At 56.9% G+C, this 21,025-nt stretch overlaps 1 protein-coding gene across 6 annotated transcripts in view; it reads right to left on the reverse strand.

Annotated features, from left to right (window-relative positions):
• The window catches only part of PIP5K1C (phosphatidylinositol-4-phosphate 5-kinase type 1 gamma), a 69,723-nt gene that overhangs the window by 14,833 nt on the left and 33,865 nt on the right, over positions 1-21,025 (reverse strand). For all 6 annotated transcript variants that reach the window (XM_049876393.1, XM_049876392.1, XM_049876391.1 and 3 more), the window contains exons 2-9: positions 20,724-20,755; positions 17,620-17,712; positions 16,914-17,044; positions 15,657-15,774; positions 9,915-10,067; positions 8,666-8,965; positions 8,268-8,473; positions 2,052-2,135 (exon numbers count right to left, since the gene is read on the reverse strand). In XM_049876393.1, coding sequence (XP_049732350.1) covers positions 2,052-2,135; positions 8,268-8,473; positions 8,666-8,965; positions 9,915-10,067; positions 15,657-15,774; positions 16,914-17,044; positions 17,620-17,712; positions 20,724-20,755 — 1,117 coding nt within the window. The remainder of the gene's footprint in view (positions 1-2,051; positions 2,136-8,267; positions 8,474-8,665; positions 8,966-9,914; positions 10,068-15,656; positions 15,775-16,913; positions 17,045-17,619; positions 17,713-20,723; positions 20,756-21,025) is intronic.

The following is a 21,025-nucleotide window of genomic DNA, read 5'->3' on the forward strand; positions in this document are numbered from 1 at the left end:
TTAAAGTGATAGACAATTGTACCAGTTGACTGTCAACCCCTGGCAATTGTGCAGGTTGTCATTCATGACTCTGCTCAAGTTTACCACCTATATGTGGTCTTATATCCTGCTTGTGTATTTCCTGTGTCTCTCTAAAAGAAAAACAGGGCCCCCAGGATGGCAAGATCTCATAAACACCTCAAACGCTCTCCATGTAAAACGTCACTGGGTCTGCTCTAGCCCTCCCCCCACCAGAACTAAAGACAATGTAGAGGCAGTCCCGGTCCAGGTGCCGCCACCTAGTAAACCCACCCCTAGATTCCCCATATGATAGGTCTCCCCCGGGGCCCATCCTTCATTACAATAGAGACTTTGTCCAACAGACTACCCAGGGTCTCACTGACTCCACTGTTAAGCCCCCAGACAACTGGAATGAGACAACTTACCTCCAGACTGATCTGACCAGCCAAGTCTGTTCCATGGGGATACCTACTGAGAGGAGATATCCCAGAATTTCCCAAGGACTTTTTATTTGCTCCTTGGCTACTGGTTGCCCCACAACACAGGGCCTATACCCCCGGGCACACTCATTTACCTCCGAAACACACTTATAATGCCCAAAGGAAAAAAACCAAAGCCCCGAGGGCCACGTGTGCCGACCTGGGCTTTGTGGTCCCCTGGCCCGGAACTTGTAGAGTGGCACTTCGCTAGAATGAGCTGGTGCCACCCTCGGTGGCTGTGCCGTCACTGAATTGTTGTGGGCCCCTGGTGGGTGTGTCTGAGTGTGTGAGTCTGGCTCATGCCTGGGTGACTGCAGCCCGGCTTGTCATTGTCCTGGCTGTGGCTGGACAGCTTCTCACATCGGCCATGTCACAACCACCGGTCAATTTTCCCTACGACTTTTGTTTCTCTCAGGCACCTGTGTCTGCATGAACTAGGCCTCCAGGTGAGCCTCAGATTATAGACTAAAGAGGGCACCGGGTTTAATCCTAACTGGGGCAGGTGCAGTAATAGAGCTCCTGGCCCCCTTGCTGAGGACTTGAGTCCCTCCGTAATAAATGGCTACGCAAGTTCAACCAAGGCCCAACTTCACAAGGTATCTGAGACAGAGTAAAGGCAACAATCCCGAATTTAACACGGTGTCTTCCCCTTTGAAGGTCCTTTGCCATGGTCGTCCTGCTGCTTGTATTCAGGCCTTGTCTGTTGAACCTTTTAGTAAAGTTTGTGTCTTCCAGGCTTCAGAAGTTACACCTACAGGTGATGCTGTGATGGGGACAGCACCCCATCTCCCCTGAGCAGGTTCCAGCTAGAGCCCAGTTCTACGCCAGCACCCCCGGCCAGCAGGAGGAAGCTACAGAAGATGAGACCTTCTGCCCTAAACAGCTTCTAAGATTAAAAGGAACCTGTCAGAGCGGGGATTGAAGCCTCTGCTCCCCCCGCCTCCCCCCCGCCCAGCTTTGCCCCGGTTCCCCGCGCCGTCCCCGCAGCCAGCCAAGCCACAGCTTCTGACTGCAGTTTGGCCCGACCTCGCTGCGGCCATAACCACGGTTTGAATTAGTGTCAGAATCCTGTGCGTGGGTGAACCAAGATTTTGGCACATGCGCAGGACCTGAAGAGCTGTGTCCTCAGCCTGTCCTCAGACCTGAACATCACCGACATGATTCGACATCTGGACCTCCAAATGTGGACACGGGAGGGCTAAGGGCGGAGAGTTCCGAGCCAAACCCAACCCCCATATGCCACTGGAAATAAAAAGCTCCCCAACCCCCTCAGACAGCGAGCCTGTGGCCTTATGACTGCTACACCCGGCACTGCTCCTTGTCTGCGCAGACAATAAATTTCCCTTTTCTGTTTCCCTTGCAACTGGTGGGGTGGAGTCTGTCTTATTTTGATCGGTTAATAGGACAGGACAGGAACCCGTGTTCAGCTACAAAGGGTGGGGGCCAGGGTCAAGGTCAGGGTCGGGGCCAGAGCCATGGGTCGAGGTGGGGACAAGGGTTGGGGTCAAGGCAAGGGTCAGAGCCGTGGTGGGGGTGGGGGTCAGAGCAGTGGGTGGGGACGGGAGCACCCACCTGTAGGACTGCAGGATGTCGATGATGCCGATGTGTAGCAGCAGGCGCTCGCCGCGGCCGTTCACAGCGGGGATCCCACCCATCCTGAGAGAGACGGGCCCAGACGGTGGTCAGCACCCATGGGGGGAGTGGATCCCACCCATCCTGAGAGGGGCCCAGATGGTGGTCAGCACCCATGGGGGGAAGGGATCCCACCCAGGCTGAGAGAGAGGGGCCCAGACGGTGGTCAGCACCCATGGCGGGACGGGATCCCACCCATGCCGAGAGAGAGGGGCCCAGACGGCGGTCAGCGCCCACGGGGGGAGGGGATCCCACCCATCCTGAGAGAGAGGGGCCCAGATGGTGGTCAGCGCCCATGGGGGGAGGGGATCCCACCCATGCTGAGAGAGAGGGGCCCAGACGGTGGTCAGCGCCCACGGGGCGAGGGGATCCCACCCATGCTGAGAGAGAGGGACCCGGACGGTGGTCAGCACCCATGGGGGAGGGGATCCCACCCATCCTGAGAGAGAGGGGCCCAGACGGTGGTCAGCACCCATGGCGGGATGGGATCCCACCCATGCTGAGAGAGAGGGCCCCAGACGGTGGTCAGCACCCATGTCGGGGTAGGGCCACTTGCAGTGGGCCCAGCCTGCAACAAGCCAGGATGGTGGGGGAACCAGAAGCCCCCATTCTGCGGGTTATACCTGGGACTTGCGGACAAGGAGATGGGGAGGGAGGGAGCAGGCAGGGAGTGGGGCCCAAGGAGCCTCTAGCGGCACAAGAGTCTATGCAGCTCCCCAAAGTGGCAGCTTAGCTAGACCAGCACCTGGGACCCCCTACCCTAGTGTGGGCTCAAAAGCTCCTCTCAGCCCCTCACGGGCCCAACACTGCAGATCCTGGTGCTGCTGAGGGCCTCACACACACACGCACACACATACACCTGTATGCACAGATACACTCACACAATGCACACATGCACACCTTCACACACATGTGCACACCTTCACACACGTGTTAGCATGCAAAACGTGTACTCATGCACACTCACACACATGCACTCATACTTGCACATACAGGCACACACATACATTGTGATAGTTAAGGCTGTGTATCAACTTGGCTGGGCTGTGATTCTCAGCGGTTTGGCAGTTACATAATAATGTAATTTGGCAGCTATGTAATGACGCAGTCATCCTCCATGATGTGATCGGATACCATCAGCCAATCAGCTGTAGGGAGAGTCTCCTCGGGAGTGTAGCCTGCATCCAATATATTTATGGACATTCTGGCAAAGCTCACGGACTTGCTCTGGATCCTGCATCCAGCTCTTGGGACTTGGGCCAGCGGCCTGCCATACTGGCTGCCAATTTTGGGATTCGTCAGCCTTCGCAGCCCATGAGCCAGCAGCCGGCCGCCTGATCTGCTGATCTTGGTTTGTCAGCCCCTGCAGGTACGTGAGTCAGGAGACGCCTCCAGGCTGATGCCTGATCCACAGACTTGGGACTCGTCAGCCTCTACAGCCATGGGAGCCATTTCCTTGAGATAAATCCCTCTCTACATACACACTCTTCACTGGTTTCGGTTCTCTAGAGAACCCAGCCTGAGTCATCTGGTCCCAAGAGTGGTTCTAGAGAAACAAAATCGAATCGTAAGGATGAGTTTTCTAACTTGGTTCTCAAGTCTGACTAGTCTTAAAGGCACTGATGACTCTGCCTCCAGTAGTGAGGAGGGCAGTGCTAACCCATGGCGTGAGGTGGCAACATCAGTGCACAAAACATCGCCACCAACAGATCAAGTATCGGTGAGAGGCGAGGCGAGGCCCTGGGTGATCGCGTGTTTGACGCTTTTCCACAATTCTGTCAGAACGAGAAGTAAAGGGAAGCTGGTTGGTTGGTCCTGCTTCCCCTAACAAAGTGGTGAAAGAAAGAGGTGAGCTCAGGGCTTCAGAGTCACAGCTCAGGCGCTGTATAAAAGACATCAAGGCTGTCTGGTATTACTGAAAACTAAACCCAGAATCTTATCGTCAGAGTAGCTGAATTACAACGCCAACTGAATGCCCAACTTCGAGTGGTGTCTGAAGTTAAAGTGAGGGCACTGATCGGGAAGAAATGGGGTCCTAAAACTTGGGATGGGGACATATGGGCAGATAATCAGGAAGCTGGGGACACAGCCCCTATCCTGTTGAATCGCTCTGGCCAAAGGAACCAGGCCTCTCACTCCCACCTGAAGAGGGCACTCCATCCTTGTCTGCTAACCCACCCTCTCCAGGAAAACCATTATCCCCTCCACCCCTGATGAGCTTAACCCAGCTATATCTTAAGAGCCCTTGTCTGAGATATTGTCTGGGGCAGGTGTCTGAGTCATTGCCTGGGGCAGATGCCTTACAGGACACATTGCTGAATGTCCCCAGGACAAACCCTCATCGCCCATTTTTACTTCTGGACCTATAACTAAAGTTCCAGGGAGCCCCAAAAGGTGAAGTACACAGTGTGACCCAGGAGGAGATATGCTACACTCCAAGAGAACTGCTTGACTTTTCTAATTTTTTCACCTAACAAAAATCTGAGGAATAAGTGTGAGAATGGCTATTCAAGGTGTGGAATAATGGTTTCATGAGACATAAAGTTGACTATTAAGGGTGTGCGATAATGGCGAGGAACATAAAGATGGATCAGTCTGAGTTTACTGATACAGGTCCATTAAGCACAGATTCTTCCTTCAATGTTTCAGCTCGAGAGGTTAGAAAAGGGTCTAGTAGTTTATGTGGTTGGTTCGCCAAAGCATGGATTCCGAGGTGGCCTGCACTAAATCAGGTTGAGATGCCAGGCCTGCCTTGGCATACTGCAGAAGTTATCCAAAGGCTTAGAGAAACTGGCGTGTCCGGGTGGGTTTATCAGGTTAGACCCACAGACCCACCCACGGAGTGCCCAGAGGCTTCCTCACAATGAGGAATGCATTTGTGAAGGGAGCCCCAGCATCCGTGAAGGCTGCTGTGACTGCTATTTTATGGAAGTCAGATTTGACAGTGGGAACTGCCCTATCTGAATTAAGATACCTAACTACAATGGGGCTGATTGGATGCTGTGGTGGTAGGGGCCAAGTGGCGGGACTCAATCGACAAAGACAAGGTGGGCGTGGTTACTGCAATGGACACCAAGTCAAAGCAGTTATCAGAAACAGTCTGACTTGTATGGACTTACGGCATTGGCTACTTAGTCATGGTGTCCCCAGGAGTGAAACAGATGGGAAATCTACTAAATATTTACTTAATCTGTACAACTGGAAGAATTCTAGGCCAAGTGAATGGCAGTCTAACCCAAATTGCCAGAACGTAATTTGGCAGGTACGTAATGATGTAGTCATTCTCCATTTTGTGGCCTGATGTGAGCAGTCAGGCAGTTGAAAAGGGAATTTCTTCAGGGGTACGGTGTGATATGGACATCACGCTAGGTACAGGGTCAGCAAACAAGAGCGAGACCCTTAACAAGATGGATTGACACAGTGGCTCTGCAGCAATGGGCTCAAGCATAACAACAATTGTAAGGATGGTGCAGGACCGGGCAGTGTTTTGTTCTGTGGTACACAGGGTCGCTAGGAGTCAGAACTGACTCAACGGCACCTAACAACAACAACAGCACGGCCTGCATTCAACTTACATATGTGCACATGCACACACACACACTCACAGCTGCACGCATGGGCATGGATGCCCACGCATGCTCTCGCACACAAACACATATGCATGCATGTATGTGCACACACATGCACTCACACTTGCACATGGCACACGCACATGTACATGGATGTACACACAAGTCCACGTACATGCACTCACAGACATGCACTCCCTTGCACACACGCACATGTACACACATGCTCACAAACGTGCACTCGCAATGCACGTACATGCACGCTCACACTTGCACAGTCACACGCACATGTACATGGATGCACACACATACACGTACACGAACATGCACTTACATGTGTACCCACACACCCCCAGGTTGGGCCACCAGGGCTTTAGGACGCAGTCTGGGGATTAATCACGTCACTCGGCATCAAGCCTGCATGCGCCCCACCCAGCAGGTTAGTGAGGTCACAAGGCGGTGGCAGCTGCCCAGAAGCCACAATGGTCCTAGGCTCATTGGGTTGCGCTCACTCACTCCATGCACTGCTCACCTGCACCCCCGGCCTCTCCCTGCCGGGCCCCGAGCAGATCCTACAAAGGCCAAGGTGGTCTGAGGGTGGGCGCTACCCGGGCCTCGCCTGATTCTGGGCCCTGGGCTCCGCTCAGCCTCTGTCCTCTGCAGCCCGCAGCTCGTGTGATGAACCAGCTCCCCCCACCCTCTCTGAGCCTTCACTTCCACCACCTTCCTCCTCCAGGGCCCTGTGAGGGCTGAGCGACGTGACCTAAGGAGGCCTCTGTGGTGCCCGGCAGTCAGGGCTCGGCGGCTGCACCCTGGGCCACGAGAGCAACCCTGATGTGCTGTGCGCTGTGACAGAGGTACTCCTCTGGGCACTCTGCCCCCAGGGAACACTGGGCCACGACTGGGGGGGTGCTACTAGCATTGTGTGGGTGGAGGCCAGGGATGCTGCTGCTGAACACCGTACAGTGCCCAGGACGACCCTGCCCCAGAAAAGGATCTGGCCCATGTCAGCAGTGCTGCAGGGTAGAGGCACTCTGTTCATTATTTGAAAAAAAAATTTTGAGTTCAGTCCCTGCTTACACTGAGGACCAGAATAAACTCCAGCTGGGTCAGATGGTGTAAACCAGGGGCCCTTCAGCTCCTGTGATTTCCCTCCTCTCTCCTCCCCACTCGGTGTGTGGATTTAAATGTGGACAGCGTCCTAGGACGTCAGGAGGTCAGATGATTATGGGACGCAAAGTCTCCTGGGGGTCAGTGGAATCCCCTATCCCAGGGTTTTCACCTTGGGGTGACAGTATCCCAGGGGACGCTGGGCGATATCCGCGGGCATCTGTGGTTGTCACTGCTGGGGGGAGGGTGCTACTGGCATTGAGTGGGTGGAGGCCAGGGATGCAGCTCAACACCCTACAGTGCACAGGACCGCCCCATCCCAGAGAAGGATCCGGCCCCTACGTCAGCAGTGCTGAGGGAAGAACTCTACGAGTCTGCCTCCCCAAACTCTGACCCTTTGAGGACAGGGCCCAGCTAAAGTACTCGTGGAACGCTGGAAAGCATCAGCTAGCAGAACCAGCAAGGGCTTCTCTTATCTCATCTTTGGTCTCCCACTTTGCTTTTTATCGTTGTGGCAGCCACTTTTTCAGCCCTGCCCCTTCTTGGGCTCCAGGGTTTGTATCTTGATAAAAAAGGAGGGTTTCCCTCCCAGATCACTGTCACCTCATTCTGTATTATCTAGCACCATCTCCACAGCTTTGCTTTGTGGGCGAGGCGGCGGCCCAGTGTGTGCTCCTAAAGGACAGCCAATGGCCTCAGCCCCATCTACCCAGCAGTCCGTCCATTCCCCTCATGGTAATGTCCCAAGGCCCCAAACCGTGTGGACTCGTTCCTTTGACCCTCACAGTACCCCAAGCTGTTCTTGATATACCGGCGAGACCAGCAAGGCACAGAGAACTTCCTGGACTCTCTGCTTTGCTCTTGTGCGCAATCGACTGCTTCGCTAACTCCACCCTGCCCGTTTTCACACCTGGTTTTAGGGGTTGAATTGTGTCCCCCCAAAACATGCTGAATTCCTGGCCGTTAAAAAAAAGAAAAAAAAAAAATAGTGCTATCGAGTTGTTTCTGACTCATAGTGACCCTATGCAACGCCCCGTTGGCACCTGTAAAAATGGGCCTGTTTGGAGGCAGGGTTTTCCTTTTGTTACGTTAAGGCACTGATAGCAGTGTAGGGTGGGTCCTAACCTAATCCCTTCTGAGTTATAAAAAGAGCAAGGACACATGGGGGCTGCCAACAAGAAAGGCCCCCGCCCAGACTTATGTCTTGATCAACTGGGAGAAGGAAGTTTCTGTTCTTTAAGGTCACCCACCTGTGGTATTTTTTGCTACAGCGGCACTGGGACACTAAGGCCTGGCAGAGGGAAAGACGGGGACTCAAAGGCCACAGTCCTCCAAGTGACATATGCTTATAGTGGGGTGCTGGAGCAGGCAGGAAGGTACCACCTTGCCCCTGCACAGGCTGAGACAAGACAGGACAGGGCAGATCCAGAAGGCCACCTCCCACCCCTGCATGGACCCCGCGTGCCCTGGTACCTACGTGTCATCCGTCTCGATGGCCTCGCCACGCGTGGCACCACCCTGGATGGACTCCATGGCTGTGGAGTAGAGCGCCTTCTGGCCCACAGGCCGCTTCTCATCGGCGGTGCTCTGGGCGCCCTCGGCCTGGCGCTCTCGCTCCTGCTGGTCAATGTTGTGTACACCCAGCAGCAGGCTGTAGTCCATTATCTTGAAGCTCTCCAGCACCTGCGGGCGGGGTGGGGAGGTCAGGAGGACGCACGCTGCCCTTGCCCATCACCCCCCATGAGCTCTGTGTCTGAACTGCCTTATTCCCACCACCCCGAGGTATCTGTCATAACACCCACTATGGGGGAGGAGACTGAAAGGCAGAGCGGCCGGATGTGCAGGGGTCCCCTGAGACCGCAGGCTCCTCCTCACCAGGCAGTCGCGCTGCAGCGTCTTGACGAGGGCAGTGAAGGTGTCGGCGTCGAGCATGAGGCCCTCGGGCATGTCCTGGATGAAGTCCAGGTCCTTGTAGGTGGGGATGCTCTTCTCCTTCTCCTTCTTGCTGGCCCGCCGCTTGTACGTGGAGCCCTTGAGGTCGAACTTGAGGTGCATCTTGACCACGCGCGGCAAGATGTTGTTCATCACCACCACGCGGATGTTCTTGCCCCCCGACTGCACACAGTACAGCCCGTAGAACTTGGGCAGCAGCGTCCGTGGGTTCTGGTTGAGGTTCTGGGGGGCGAATGAGAGGGTGAGAAGGCCAGTTGTGAGGGTGGGGGCCACACGGCACCAAGTCTCACCCCCCCGCACACCCCACATGCACCAGCTCAGCTTCTGGCTCCTGCCACAGTGGGACTGGAGGGCTCCCCCTGGCCTCGCCCATCTGCATCTGGCCTCCTCGGGTCTCAGCCCTCTCTGACCCCCACAGGACCCCCAACTTCACATGGTTACAGTGATATTTAACTCCCGGTCTCCCCAGAGGACTGGAAGCTTCAGGAGGCTCTATTTGGACACAGCCAGGCCCAGGGACACGGCCCCCGTGGTAGGTGGGGCTTGGGGCCCAGACACAGCAGGGGCACACACGCATGCACACACACAGAGACCTGCCCTCCACCCCGTGTGAGTACCGGGACCTCCAGGGGTGGGTGACGCCACAGGGGCCGACATGCCTTTCTCGGGCGTGAATCACAGGCACATGTGAGTGGGACAGCACTGACGGGCGGCCTCGGCAGCCGGGCCTTTGTGAGGCACCAGCTGGAGAAGGCCCCTCCTCCCCCATGCCTCTGAGTCACTCCCGGCAGAGTCAGAGCCCACGCCACACCGCCTGGGACCCATGACCCACAGAGGGCTTCAGAGGAACCAAGAGGGGCCAGTGCCCACTCCTGACCCTGCCAGGTGAAGGCAGTGGTTACTGCACACCCTGTGATAGATAGAAGGGCGCCCTGACAGGGGGACCCCAAGGGTGTCTCCAATGACCAAGCTGGTCTCTCATCAACTTGCCCAGGAGGGTGGGCAGTCCCCTGGGGAGCCCTGTTGGCCTGTGGCTCAGGGCAGGTTTGGGGAAGGGAGTTGGGGCTGAGCGGAATTGCAGAGAGAACAGGGAGCTGAAGTCTGGGCGGAGATGGGCACCGCCAGGGGCAGCCCAGCCCAGAAGCTTCCAGAAGGCGAGTGGCTGACATACCATGTAGTAGCCAGGCAGCAGCTTCTGTAGGAACTCAGCCTCCTTGTGCATCACCGTCTTGATGATGAACTCGTCGTCGCTGCTGACGTAGAAGAGCGAGCCGCTGGCGCCAGGGTTGGAGAGCTCGATCAGCGGCTCGTTGCACAGGGAGTACTGCAAGGCAGGGGGCCGTTGGGGGTGAGGGGGGGTGTGGGGGCGAGGGGGGCCGTGGGGGCAGGGGAGCCGTGGAGGTGAGGGGGGCTGTGGGGGCAGGGGGGCCATGGAGGTGAGGGGGGCTGTGGGGGCAGAAAGGCCGTGGAGGTGAGGGGGGCCGTGGAGGTGAGGGGGCCATGGGGGTGGGGGGGTTGTGGAGGTGAGGGGGGCTGTGGGGGCAGGGGGGCCATGGAGGTGAGGGGGGCTGTGGAGGTGAGGGGGGGCCAAGGAGGTGGAAGTAAGGGGGCCGTGGGGGTAAGAGAGGCCGTGGAGGTTAGTGGGGCCACAGAGGTGGAGGTGAAGGTGGCCGTGGGGGTGGTGGGGCTGTGGGGGTGAGGGGGGGCAGTGGAGGTTATGGGGGCCACGGAGGTGGGGGTGAGGGGGCCATGGGGGTGGGGGGGCCACGGAGGTGGGGGTGAGGGGGGCCACAGAGGTGGGTGGGAAGAGGCCGTGGGGGTGGGGGGCCACAGCAATGACGGGGGCAATGGCAGTGAGGGGTGGCTGTGGTGGTGAAGGCGAGGCAGCCCTCGCCCACCATGTGCCTGGTGGGGAACAGATGCTGACATCTCCTCTGCTGACAGTCCCGGGGCTGGTGGCTACTAGCTTCCATTTCACAGACAGAGAAGCTGAGGCTCAGAGAGGGAGCATGACTTGCCCAAGGCTCCACAGCCGGGATTCTAACCCCGAGCTAACCCCACAGCCTGAGTACTAATCTACAGGTCACCCCCTAGATGTCTCCCCCTTTCATTAATAACAGACACCAGACTGTTTCATTTCCCAGCCTCCCTTGTGGCTAGGTATGGCCAAGAAAGTCAACCCTGGCCAAAGAGTCGTAAACACAAGCTGCTAAGCAGGACTCAGAGGATGGTTCCTTAAAAAGGCAGCAGATAGCTGGGGTCCCTCTTTTGCTGACCCTTCCCCCCCTCCTACCTATTCCCCACCTGGAACATAGATATGATGGCTGGAGCCCCAGTCACCATGCAGGACCGTGAGGCGACCTTCAAGGGCAGAAACCAAGTAACAAGTACAGCAAAGCAGAGAGAGAGACTCCGGAGTGCCGATGAGCAGTGCCCCATCCCGTGCCTCTTCCACACTTCCTCTTCCCACTGATGTTTGAGTGCCATCTACACATCTATTTCTGTCTTCCCTGCACTCTCCTTCCCCACCATTAGTAAGTTCCACATCCCCAGCACCTACTACAGTGCCTGGCACACAGTAGGTGCTCAATAAAGGTTTGTGAAGAAATGAATATAAAGGGGGGCCTGTAGGCAGCTACCCCTGAGCCTTTTCAGCTCATAAGCCGATCCACTCCTGTTTGCGGCTAAGGTTATTTGGGCTGGGTTTTCTGTCCCTTGCACCCCACAAGCCCTAACTGAGCACTCCCGGCATATGCAGCTGAGGCTACAGGGTGTTCACCGCTGTGCTGAGGACGCCAGGCCCACCACAGGGCAAAGGCTGAACGGGCACGTAGATGTGTCTGATGTGGGGCGGGCAGGGTGGTGTACTGGGAGATGCAGGGCTGCCCCTTTGCCCTCTGTGGGGTCATGCGTGCTGGGTGTGAGGTCGGGTGCTGCTGTTTGGCCTCTCTCTCTAGTTAACATGGCTGAGAGACTCACTGGGGCCCGCAGCAGTGGACAGAAGGGCGGCGTGTCACTTCCAGAAACAGCTTTAAAGGTAGTGAGTGCCACATCATGCTATTTTTGTGCCCTCGCCACAGGGCGCTGTCAACCTGGGCATCAGGGTAAAGACGAGGCCAAGCCCCGCTGGGCCAGGTGGACATGCAGCGTGCATGGCTGCCTGACCCCTTGTCCCCCAGAGCCCACCATGGAAGTGCAGTGTCCTTGTCCTGGACCCGCCCCTCAAGAAGCCTCCCAAGTCTTGTGCAAACGAACCAGCTCTGGGGGTTCAAAGCCAACCAGCCCCCAACAAAGAGCTGCCACCGTCCACCAAGACCACCCAGCAGGCTCCCTGGCCCTAGCCTGAGCCAATGGAAGGCAGGGCTGGGGGACCCCGTGCCCCAGAGTCCACATGCCTAGCTGGACAATGAAGCAGGGTGGCTCAGGAGGCTCTGGAAGGCTGCAGAGAGAAGACACCGTGTCCAGAAGGTTCTGTGACACAGCAGGCTCCTGCCAGTCCACAGTAAGAGCAGACAGCAGCACTGTGGGCAGCTGGGGGCCAAGCTGTGCTTGCCAAGCACAAGAGGCTGGGGTGCCACCCAGACAAGACCCCTCGGCATAGCCCCACTTGTGGGCAAGTGTGCCAGCACTGGGACCCCGGCAGCTCCAGTCATGCCCTGTGCCCGGTTCCCACCAGCCCAAGCCCAGGAGGATGGCACTGAGGCGGCCACTCTCAGGATGGCGATGGAATGGGCACAGTGTGGAGAGCACCCACGCTGTACCCTGCCACAGGGAGTGAGGAAACTGCGTCACGGAGGATTAGAGGCTGGAGCAGGCGTGTCCAAGCTGTAGCCACCACCAGGCCTGGCCATCTGTCTGCTCCTTCCCTGCCCACTGCCACGGGCCACAAATAGCCATGTCAGAGGACAGAGATGCCCTCAGCCAGCTCCTTGCCCGCCCCTGGACATAGATGTGACAGCACAGGGCAGGGCGCAGCCCTTCTGGCACACAGTGGGGCTCTGGCTGACCCAGACAGGCAGCCCCGGCCCCAAGGAGCCCACGGCCCCATCCGCCAGGAAGGAACAACCACCCCGAACAGAGAAACCAGGAAGAGCCTGAGTGTGCCTCCTGGACACCGGCAGGAGAAAAAGGACACGAGTCCACGGGGAGGGCAACAGAGTGAACACATTCAGTTTTGCCCCAAAGAAAACACACAAGGTCCTTCCTCTCCACCTTTGAGTAGAGAAAGTTTCGGAACTAAGCTGCAATCAGCAGCTGCCCTTGGACAGCGGGACTGGGATGAGGGGGGCACGGATGTGCATGGGGCTGTCATGAGTCGGAATGGGGTTGTCACGTGTCAGGGGCCAACTCAATGGCAGCTAACAGCAACAGACAGGAGCTGTCTCCCCATCGCTGCTCTGTTGCGATGACACTTTTCACTGGTCCACTCCCCGCTACTGGACACTGAAGCTGTTCTTCCACCACTATAAACAGCGCTGGGTTTCCACTTCTAGCACCATGAGAATCCAGCATCTAGATCACCTGCAAAGCCACCAGGCTGTGCACAAGTCACTTCACGTTGCACCGTGGAGCTTTCGCGAAGAAAAGAAAATCTTTGAGGGGCCGGGTAGAGGTAAAAAGAGAAAAGCCGTGAGCTGGAATGGGGGTGGTGAGCTGGTGGGCAGTGGGGACGCCGACACTGAAGTCAGGAGACTGGGCCTTGGGCCAGGGCAAGGGGCACTGTTCCTCCCAGCATCCCAACAGGACTGGAGTCCCTAGGGTCAGACGTGGCCCTGGCTTAACCAAATGCTGGTCCTTCCGAGAACGTGGTCTCAGGTGAAGGCCCAGGTTTCCCACAGACTAAGATAAACCAAAGATGAACGCACGATCAAAGACCACCAAACACAAGGAAACAAGTCTCCGTGAGTGAGTGTCACCAGAACCAACAGGCTTACTGTTGTGAACTGAACTGTGTTCCCCTCAAAAGACAGGCTGAAGTCCTAACCCCAGTACACGTGAACTTGACCTTGTCTGGAAGCAGGGTCTTTGCGGATGTTTCCAGTTAGGTTAACGTGAGGGCATGCTGGAGTAGGGTCAGTCCTGACCCAGTTTGAGTGGTATCCTTCTAAGAGGAGCACAGACACAGACTGACGGGAGAAAGACAGCCACGTGAAGGCGGAGGCAAAGACTGGAGCCATGCTGCAGCTGCAGGCCAAGGAAGGCCCGGGACCACCAAAAGCCGGGAAGAACATCAAAGGGTGCTGCCCAACAGTCTCCACAGGGAGTGCGGCCCTGCTGACTCCCTGAATTCAGACTTCCGGCCTCCAGAACAGCGAGACGTTTGAAGTCACCCACTGGCTGGTAACCTGCCAGGGCGGCCCCAGGAAACCCATAGAGTTACACCCGAGGACGACAGGCGCGAGAAGGAGCAGGTGCCGTGCGTGAGATGGCTGTGTACGCACTGTTCTGTCATTTTAGCGTGAGACGGCTGTGTACGCACTGCTCTGTCATTTTAGCGTGAGACGGCTGTGTACGCACTGCTCTGTCATTTTAGCGTGAGATGGCTGTGTACGCAGTGTTCTGTCATTTTAGCGTGAGATGGCTGTGTACGCACTGCTCTGTCATTTTAGCGTGAGATGGCTGTGTACGCACTGTTCTGTCATTGTAAGCTTTCCCTAATGTAAAGTTCCCCACCGTCTGTCAGTTTGTCCTACTGTGGTGGTTTGCGTGCTGCGGTGATGCGGGAAGCTATGCCAGCGGGATTTCAAACATCAGCATGGTCACCCGTGGCGACAGGTTTCGGTGGAGCTTCCAGACTAGGACACGCTAGGAAGAAGGACCCAGCAGTCTGCTTCCAAAAACAAGCCAATGAAAACCCTATGGTCACAAAGGATGCTGTCCAATATAGCACTGGACGATGAACCCGCCAGGTTGGAAGGCACTCAAAATACACAGTGGCCACAACCACGGACTCGAGCAGACCAACGACTGTGAAGATGGTGCAGGACCAGGAAACATTTCATTCTGTTGTATGTGGGGTCACCACGAGTCAGAGCTGACTCGACGGCCACTAGCAACACAAACACAAAGCTATACAACAATGACCAGGCACATCTGGGAAATGGCCACCTGAACCTTCCTGAAGTGGAGACGGACACAGATGACACCGTGGGGAGTGGCCCGTCTGTCCGTCTCACTGTGGCTTTTAGGCGTCCTGATAATGGATCGCTAGGTCAAAGGGGATGGCCTAGATTTTGATTTTTCTAATTTGAGAAAGTCAGACCACCACCAGCGCTGGAGAGAACAGAATCAAAGCTGGCCGCAATGACAGCACCTCCTGGTGTTCACACCCTGCCCCTTGAGTGCGGGTGGGACCTGTGACTTGATTCTGACAAGGAATATGATGAAGGTGACGGGATGTCGCTTCTGTGACTAGGTCATAAGGGACGCGTGTCTGTTTTGCGAGCAGACTCTCTCGCCTGCACGTTCTGCTGACGCGAGCGACCACATGGAGAGGCCTGTGTGGCAAGAAACAGAAGTGAGGAGCTGAGTCCAGCTCATAAGGAGAGCTTAGAAGCAGACCCATCCCCCGCTGAGTCTCAGGTGAGACACAGCCCCATCTGACACCTTGACTGTAGCCTCGTGGGGCCCTAAGCAAAGAAGCCAGCTAAGCTGCAACCAGAAGCTATGAGATAACATGCGTGTGTCTGGTGAAGTGGAGGCACAGTGAAAACGAGGGAAACGTCAACGAGATGGACTGACACAACAGGCACGACGGACTCAAACATACCAACGACCGTGAAGACAGCACGGGACTGGACCAAGTTTCCTTCTGTTACACGACAGGTTGCTGTGAGTTGAAACCAACTTGATAGCAACTAACAGTGTTTTAAGCCACTAAGTTTACGTGGCCACGGCTGACTAATACACCTACCAAGTAATCGTCCGGCCGGATCCCGAAGAGCTCCCGGAAGTAGCGGAAGGCAACGGGTGCATAGGTCTTGAACCTGAAGTCCTGGAAGTGGTGGGCAGGGGTGAGGTTGCTGCCTTCACTGTGGAGAAAAGCCCCAGAAGGGGAGCATGTGAAGGACCGTGGCTTTTTGGCACCTCTCCCCCACTTCTCCCCAACCCCAAGTGGCCCACCCGTCCCCAGGCCCAGGATGGTAACTCTAGCCAAGAGCTCCCCAGCCTCCTTGAAATGGCCTGATCCACAAAGCAATGTGAGGCTCTCAATGGGACAAAGGGACTCCGCCAGTCTCAGGTTATCCTCCAATGACCACGGTCCCCTTCCTCCACTGGCAGAGGAGCCCACGTGTCGTCCAGGCACACGGACACTCAGAGTAAGACTACACTGCCAAGGAACGATCTCTACAAGGTGAAACTGACAAAGGCAACTCGAAAGGTTAGATGAGAACGTTTGCGAGCAGTGAGTTCATGTTAATGGGGGAGGAACAACTCAGAAGAGGAGGATGAGAATGGCTGTACAACTTGAAGAATGTAATCAATGTCATTAAATTGTACATGGAGAAACTGTTGGATTGGTGTATGTTCTGCTGTGTATATTCTCAACAACAGAAAAAATAAAATTACTCTTAAAAAAGACAGTTACACTTTAACATAGAAATACTTTGACTCCTTGTTAATACATATACTACACAAATCTGTTTAATTTAAAATGAAGCAACAATAAATTAAAACCAAACAAACAGCACTACGCTGCCCAGCCTTTCTTGCAGCTAGGTGTGGGCATGACTGCATTCTGGCCAATGAGGTACAAGTAGGGCAGAACCAACGTGTGAGATTTCCTGGTTAGAGGGAAAGGGTGTGTGCTCCCCTTCTCCTCCCCTTCCTGCTGTTGGGATGCAGACGTGATGGCAGGATCCTGAGCAGCCACCTGGATATTGAGGATGGCAGAGTATCTAGAAGGAACTGGGGACCCCAACACTGTGGAGCCACCTTACCAGGCCTGGACCACCTGTCTGTTTTTTTATGTGGGAGGAAAGGGCACTTCTGTCATGTCAAAACCGCTACTTTACTGGGTCTCTCTGATTCAGCAGCAACCCCAATCTGACTAACCCAGGGTCTGAACTCCAAGCCAAGGGCTGGTGCTGTTTTCAGCATCAAAGCCAGAGAGGAAAGGCTGTCTGTTTCCCATGGGAGCAGGGTCTGTGTGTAGGGCCGACAGACGCACCTGGGGAAGAAGATGCTCTCCACCACGTAGAAGTCCTGCATGAGCACGTCGCGCTCTGGCTTGGAGCTCAGGTTGCCCACGGTGTAGCCGATGCCCAGCTGGACGGCCCCCTTCAGGGTGGAGGAGGTGGTCTGCGGGGAGAGCCGGCGGCATCAAGACCCCCTGCCGCCGACACCTGCCCTGCACCCTGGCCCTCAGAGGGAGGGCCAGGATGAGAAGCCCCCATGGTACAGGGAGTGGGTGGGGGCAGGAGCCAGGGTCCTAATATTTCCTCACTCTTTAGATGAGGCGCCAGGGCTTGGGGAGGGGTCACACCTGTCCAAGGTCACAGGGACTCTCAGAGCCTGGGGGACTCTCAGAGCCTGGCAACAGTGCTGAAGCCCAGGGGTGGGGCTTGGCTGAGGGCTGGGGTCCTGCTGAGGGAGGGAGCCTAGCCAAGAAGGGGCATCCAGCCAAGGCAGAAGAGCAGCAGGGACAGCACCCAGGTCTGGGGCCTCCACAGGGAGCATCTAGCTTCAGGCAAACACCGCCCTGACCACCACCCCCACCCCCGCTGTTATATGGGTCCCATGTATGTGTGTGTGGGGGGGGAAGGAGATACTTGAGGGAGAAGATGGGCTGGGGGGGCCAGGCCGGGCCCCCATCCTGCCCCCTCCTCTCCCCACCGCCCACCCAGCCACAGCGAGGCTAAGAACACATGAGAAACCTTCTTGTAGGTGGTTTCTCCAGACGCGTCCACGCCCCGATGGCCCAGCTTCTTCCCATGGCCTGGGCCCTGCTGTCCCGTCATTGACGGGGCCTGGAAGGAGGAAGCAGGAAATGTTCAAAGTCAGCAAGGAGGCACCGCCGCCACAGCAGAATGTTCTGGAATTCCTGGTGAGGCTTAGTCACTGCGCCCAGCTGGGTGAGATGACACGCAGGGGAAGGGGCGTCACCCACAGGGCCAGGGCTCACACTGGAACCAGGACTTCCAGACTGTGGAAGAGAGCAGGAACACCGCAGCCTGCCCTCATTTCAGGGTCCCCTTCCGCTCCCAGCACTGCTGACATGGGGTCTGGGTCCTTCCCTGGGGCGGGGGGGGGGTGTCCCATGCACTATAGAGTGTTAAGTAGCATCCCTGGCCTCCACCCACTCGATGCTAGTAGCACCCCTCCCCCAGTCGTGACAACCACAAATGTCCCCAATCATTGCCAATGTCTCCTGGGGGGCAGAATCATCCCAGTGAGACTCACTGCCCCAGAATTACTGCAAACAGCATCTCGCTGAGGGGTGGACTGGGGGACAGGGACAGACACCTTGGGAGAACGGGTCGAGAGTGGGCAGGAGACAAGGGCTGGGGGCCCCCAGAAGGTCCTACTGGTCGCTGACATCTGAGAAACACCCAGTGTATACCTATGACCTGTTCATAGGAGGCCACCCACTCTTCTACCCACCAGCCTGGAATGTTCAGATGAGTCCATCCGGCCAGCACGGCCCCCCAACATGGCCATGGGGGGTCCAGGAATCCTACCATCCCTCCTTCCCCCTTGACCTTCAACCACAGCAGCACTCAGCCCAGTTCCAGCATGTTCTCCACACTGGCCAGCAGAGGGCGCACGATTCTCAGCAAAGGGACCCTCCCACTTCACCCCCAGTAAGGACTCCCCAATGCCGTGGAGTGGGGGTCACTGGGACTGCTCACCCCCCACCTAGCCCACTGTCCTGGACACCCCCAGGGCCTGGCCCCAAAATCACAGCCCTGCCCAGGTGGACAAGCCGTCCCCGGCCTTGGTGTGGACGTGCTGACCCTCTGTGGGAACAAGAGCCTAACCAGCTCCCCCACCTCTCGAGGTCCCTCCACCCACACCCCTCCTGGCCACCTGGTCAACTCTTGCAACTCTGAACACCGTCCACACCAACCCAGGCCCTCCCAGCTTCAGGTTTGGTGTCCAGTGGTCTGTCAACGTCCCCACACGGGTCTCATGGGCACCTCACACTCAACACAGCCCCACTGGGCCGGACCTTCCCCAACCTGCTCCTCCCACGTCCGCCCATCGCTGTCCTTCCAGCTGCTCAGACGGAACCTGGCTCTCTCTCCCCTCCCACAGCCAGTCTGTCAGGAGATCCTGTCAGCTCCACCGTCCAGATCCTTCTAGAACCCACCCACTTCTCCCTCCTCTACCTCTGCCTGGACCCATGCAGCGGCCTCCAGCTGGTCTACCACTCCCACCCTCGCCCCCCACAGCCTGTTTCCCCCACAGCAGCCAGAGGGCGCCCGTGAGCACTGAGTCAGGGCCGGTCCCTCCTCTGCTCACAGCCCTCCAGGGCTCCCACCTCCCTCGGGTTAAAGTCCAAGCCCTCCCCGCAGCCAGCAAGGTCCAGGGTCTCATTACCCTCTGACCTTGTGTTCTGCCCCCTTTTCCAGCCACTCGCCCCCTGGGGTTCCTCACGCTCACGCCCAATCCACTGCCACCAGGGTCCCTGCACTCACTCTCCTCTCACCCCCGCGACCCCGCCGCCAGCCCTCTCCTGAAGATTCCAGCACCAGGCCCTCTCCAGCCCCCAGAACATGTGCCCCCGCACTGGGCACCCGACAGTCTATCGTCCATCTGCTCCGCGGGGGCAGAAATGCACCTGCCTGGGCCATAGAGCCCAGGGCAGGGCCTGGCCACGGTTACACACCAGGTGTGAGCAAGGAGGGAAACAAGGTGAGCTCCAGACAGCCCTCAGCCCACCGCCCCCTACAGACGCATGAGACCCTGAGCCCTCCCACCTTGTCCACCTCTGCCGCTGTACCGTCAAAGTGCCCCTAGAAGGATCTCCCCAAGAGAAAGGAAAACACAGGTGCACACAATGACCTGTACACACGTGCTCACAGCAACATATTCACAACAGCCAAAACGTGGAAACAACCCAAGTGTCCATCTACATGGTGGAGTATTACTCAGCCGTACAGAGAAATGAGGTCCTGACACAACATGGATGAACCTCGAAAACGGTATGCTGAGCGCAATACAAGAGACGCAAGAGGACAACTATCGTCTGAGCTCACGTATCTGAAACGTCCAGAACAGGCAAGTGCAGAGAGCCGGGGAGGAGATTAGGGGTCATCTGGGGCTGGCTGAGGGGGATGCGGAGTGACTGCTGATGGGTGTGGGTTTCCTTTTAGGAATGTTCTGGAACTCCATAGTGGTGGTGGCTGCACAAACTCGTGAATATACAAAAAAAACCACCGGATTGTACATTTTCAATGACTGAAGCAAGTGGTATGTGAATAACATCTCAAAAGTTGTTAATATATTTGTTAATTAAAAAAACCCTAAAAGGTCTGTCGCAGCCCTGACCTGAGAAGGAGACAAAGGCTGCAAAATCGCATGCAGGGTGCACACTGGCAGAAGGCTCCGGAAGGACATTCTCTACAAAGACATGAGGCAGCAGCGTTTCCTGGGTGGGGGGCGTTCCTGACTTCCTCCTTACTCCCCTCGGGATGGCATGATGGTGCGTATTTTCCACGACAAACCCAAGGACACAGGTGGCTTTCCAACATCCTCCTGAGTTTCACGGCCCAGCTCCCTGTCTGCTTCCTCCCGGAAGATCCCCCGCCTCCCCCAGCTGCCTATCTTGGCCACCTGCAGTCCCAGAAGCCCCGTTCCACCCAGAGGCCCAACGTCTGAAGGGAGGGACCCTGGCTCCTCATCCCTGCACCTCGCTATCTCTCTGTCCCTCCTGAGGTTGCCATCCAGTCCCTCGCCCAGCCCCTCATGCGGCCCGCCCTGCCGCCTGCCCTGCACACAGTGGCCCTCAGACCCCGTCACTCCTCTGGACACTCACCTCTGCTGGGGCTGCCTTCTTCTGAGCCAGACCTGGGGAGAGAGAAAGACTTCAGACTGGAGGCCCAAGTGTCCCAGGGAGGCAGACCCCAGCCCCCCTGCACCCCCTCCCCGCCCCCACTGCCCCCAGAGAGGCAGACCCCAGCTCCCTGACTCTTCCCCACCCCTGCCCCTCTTTACATATGCAGACACGTCCAGTCAGGGGTCACGAAGATGGACACCCCAAGTCCCATGGTCACACGGCAGGGAACATACGGGTGAATGGATCCAGGAGTGGGGAGAGGTGACTGAGGCTGCTGGGCC

This window comes from Elephas maximus, chromosome 3 (assembly GCF_024166365.1).
Source record: "Elephas maximus indicus isolate mEleMax1 chromosome 3, mEleMax1 primary haplotype, whole genome shotgun sequence".
Lineage (NCBI taxonomy): Eukaryota > Metazoa > Chordata > Mammalia > Proboscidea > Elephantidae > Elephas > Elephas maximus.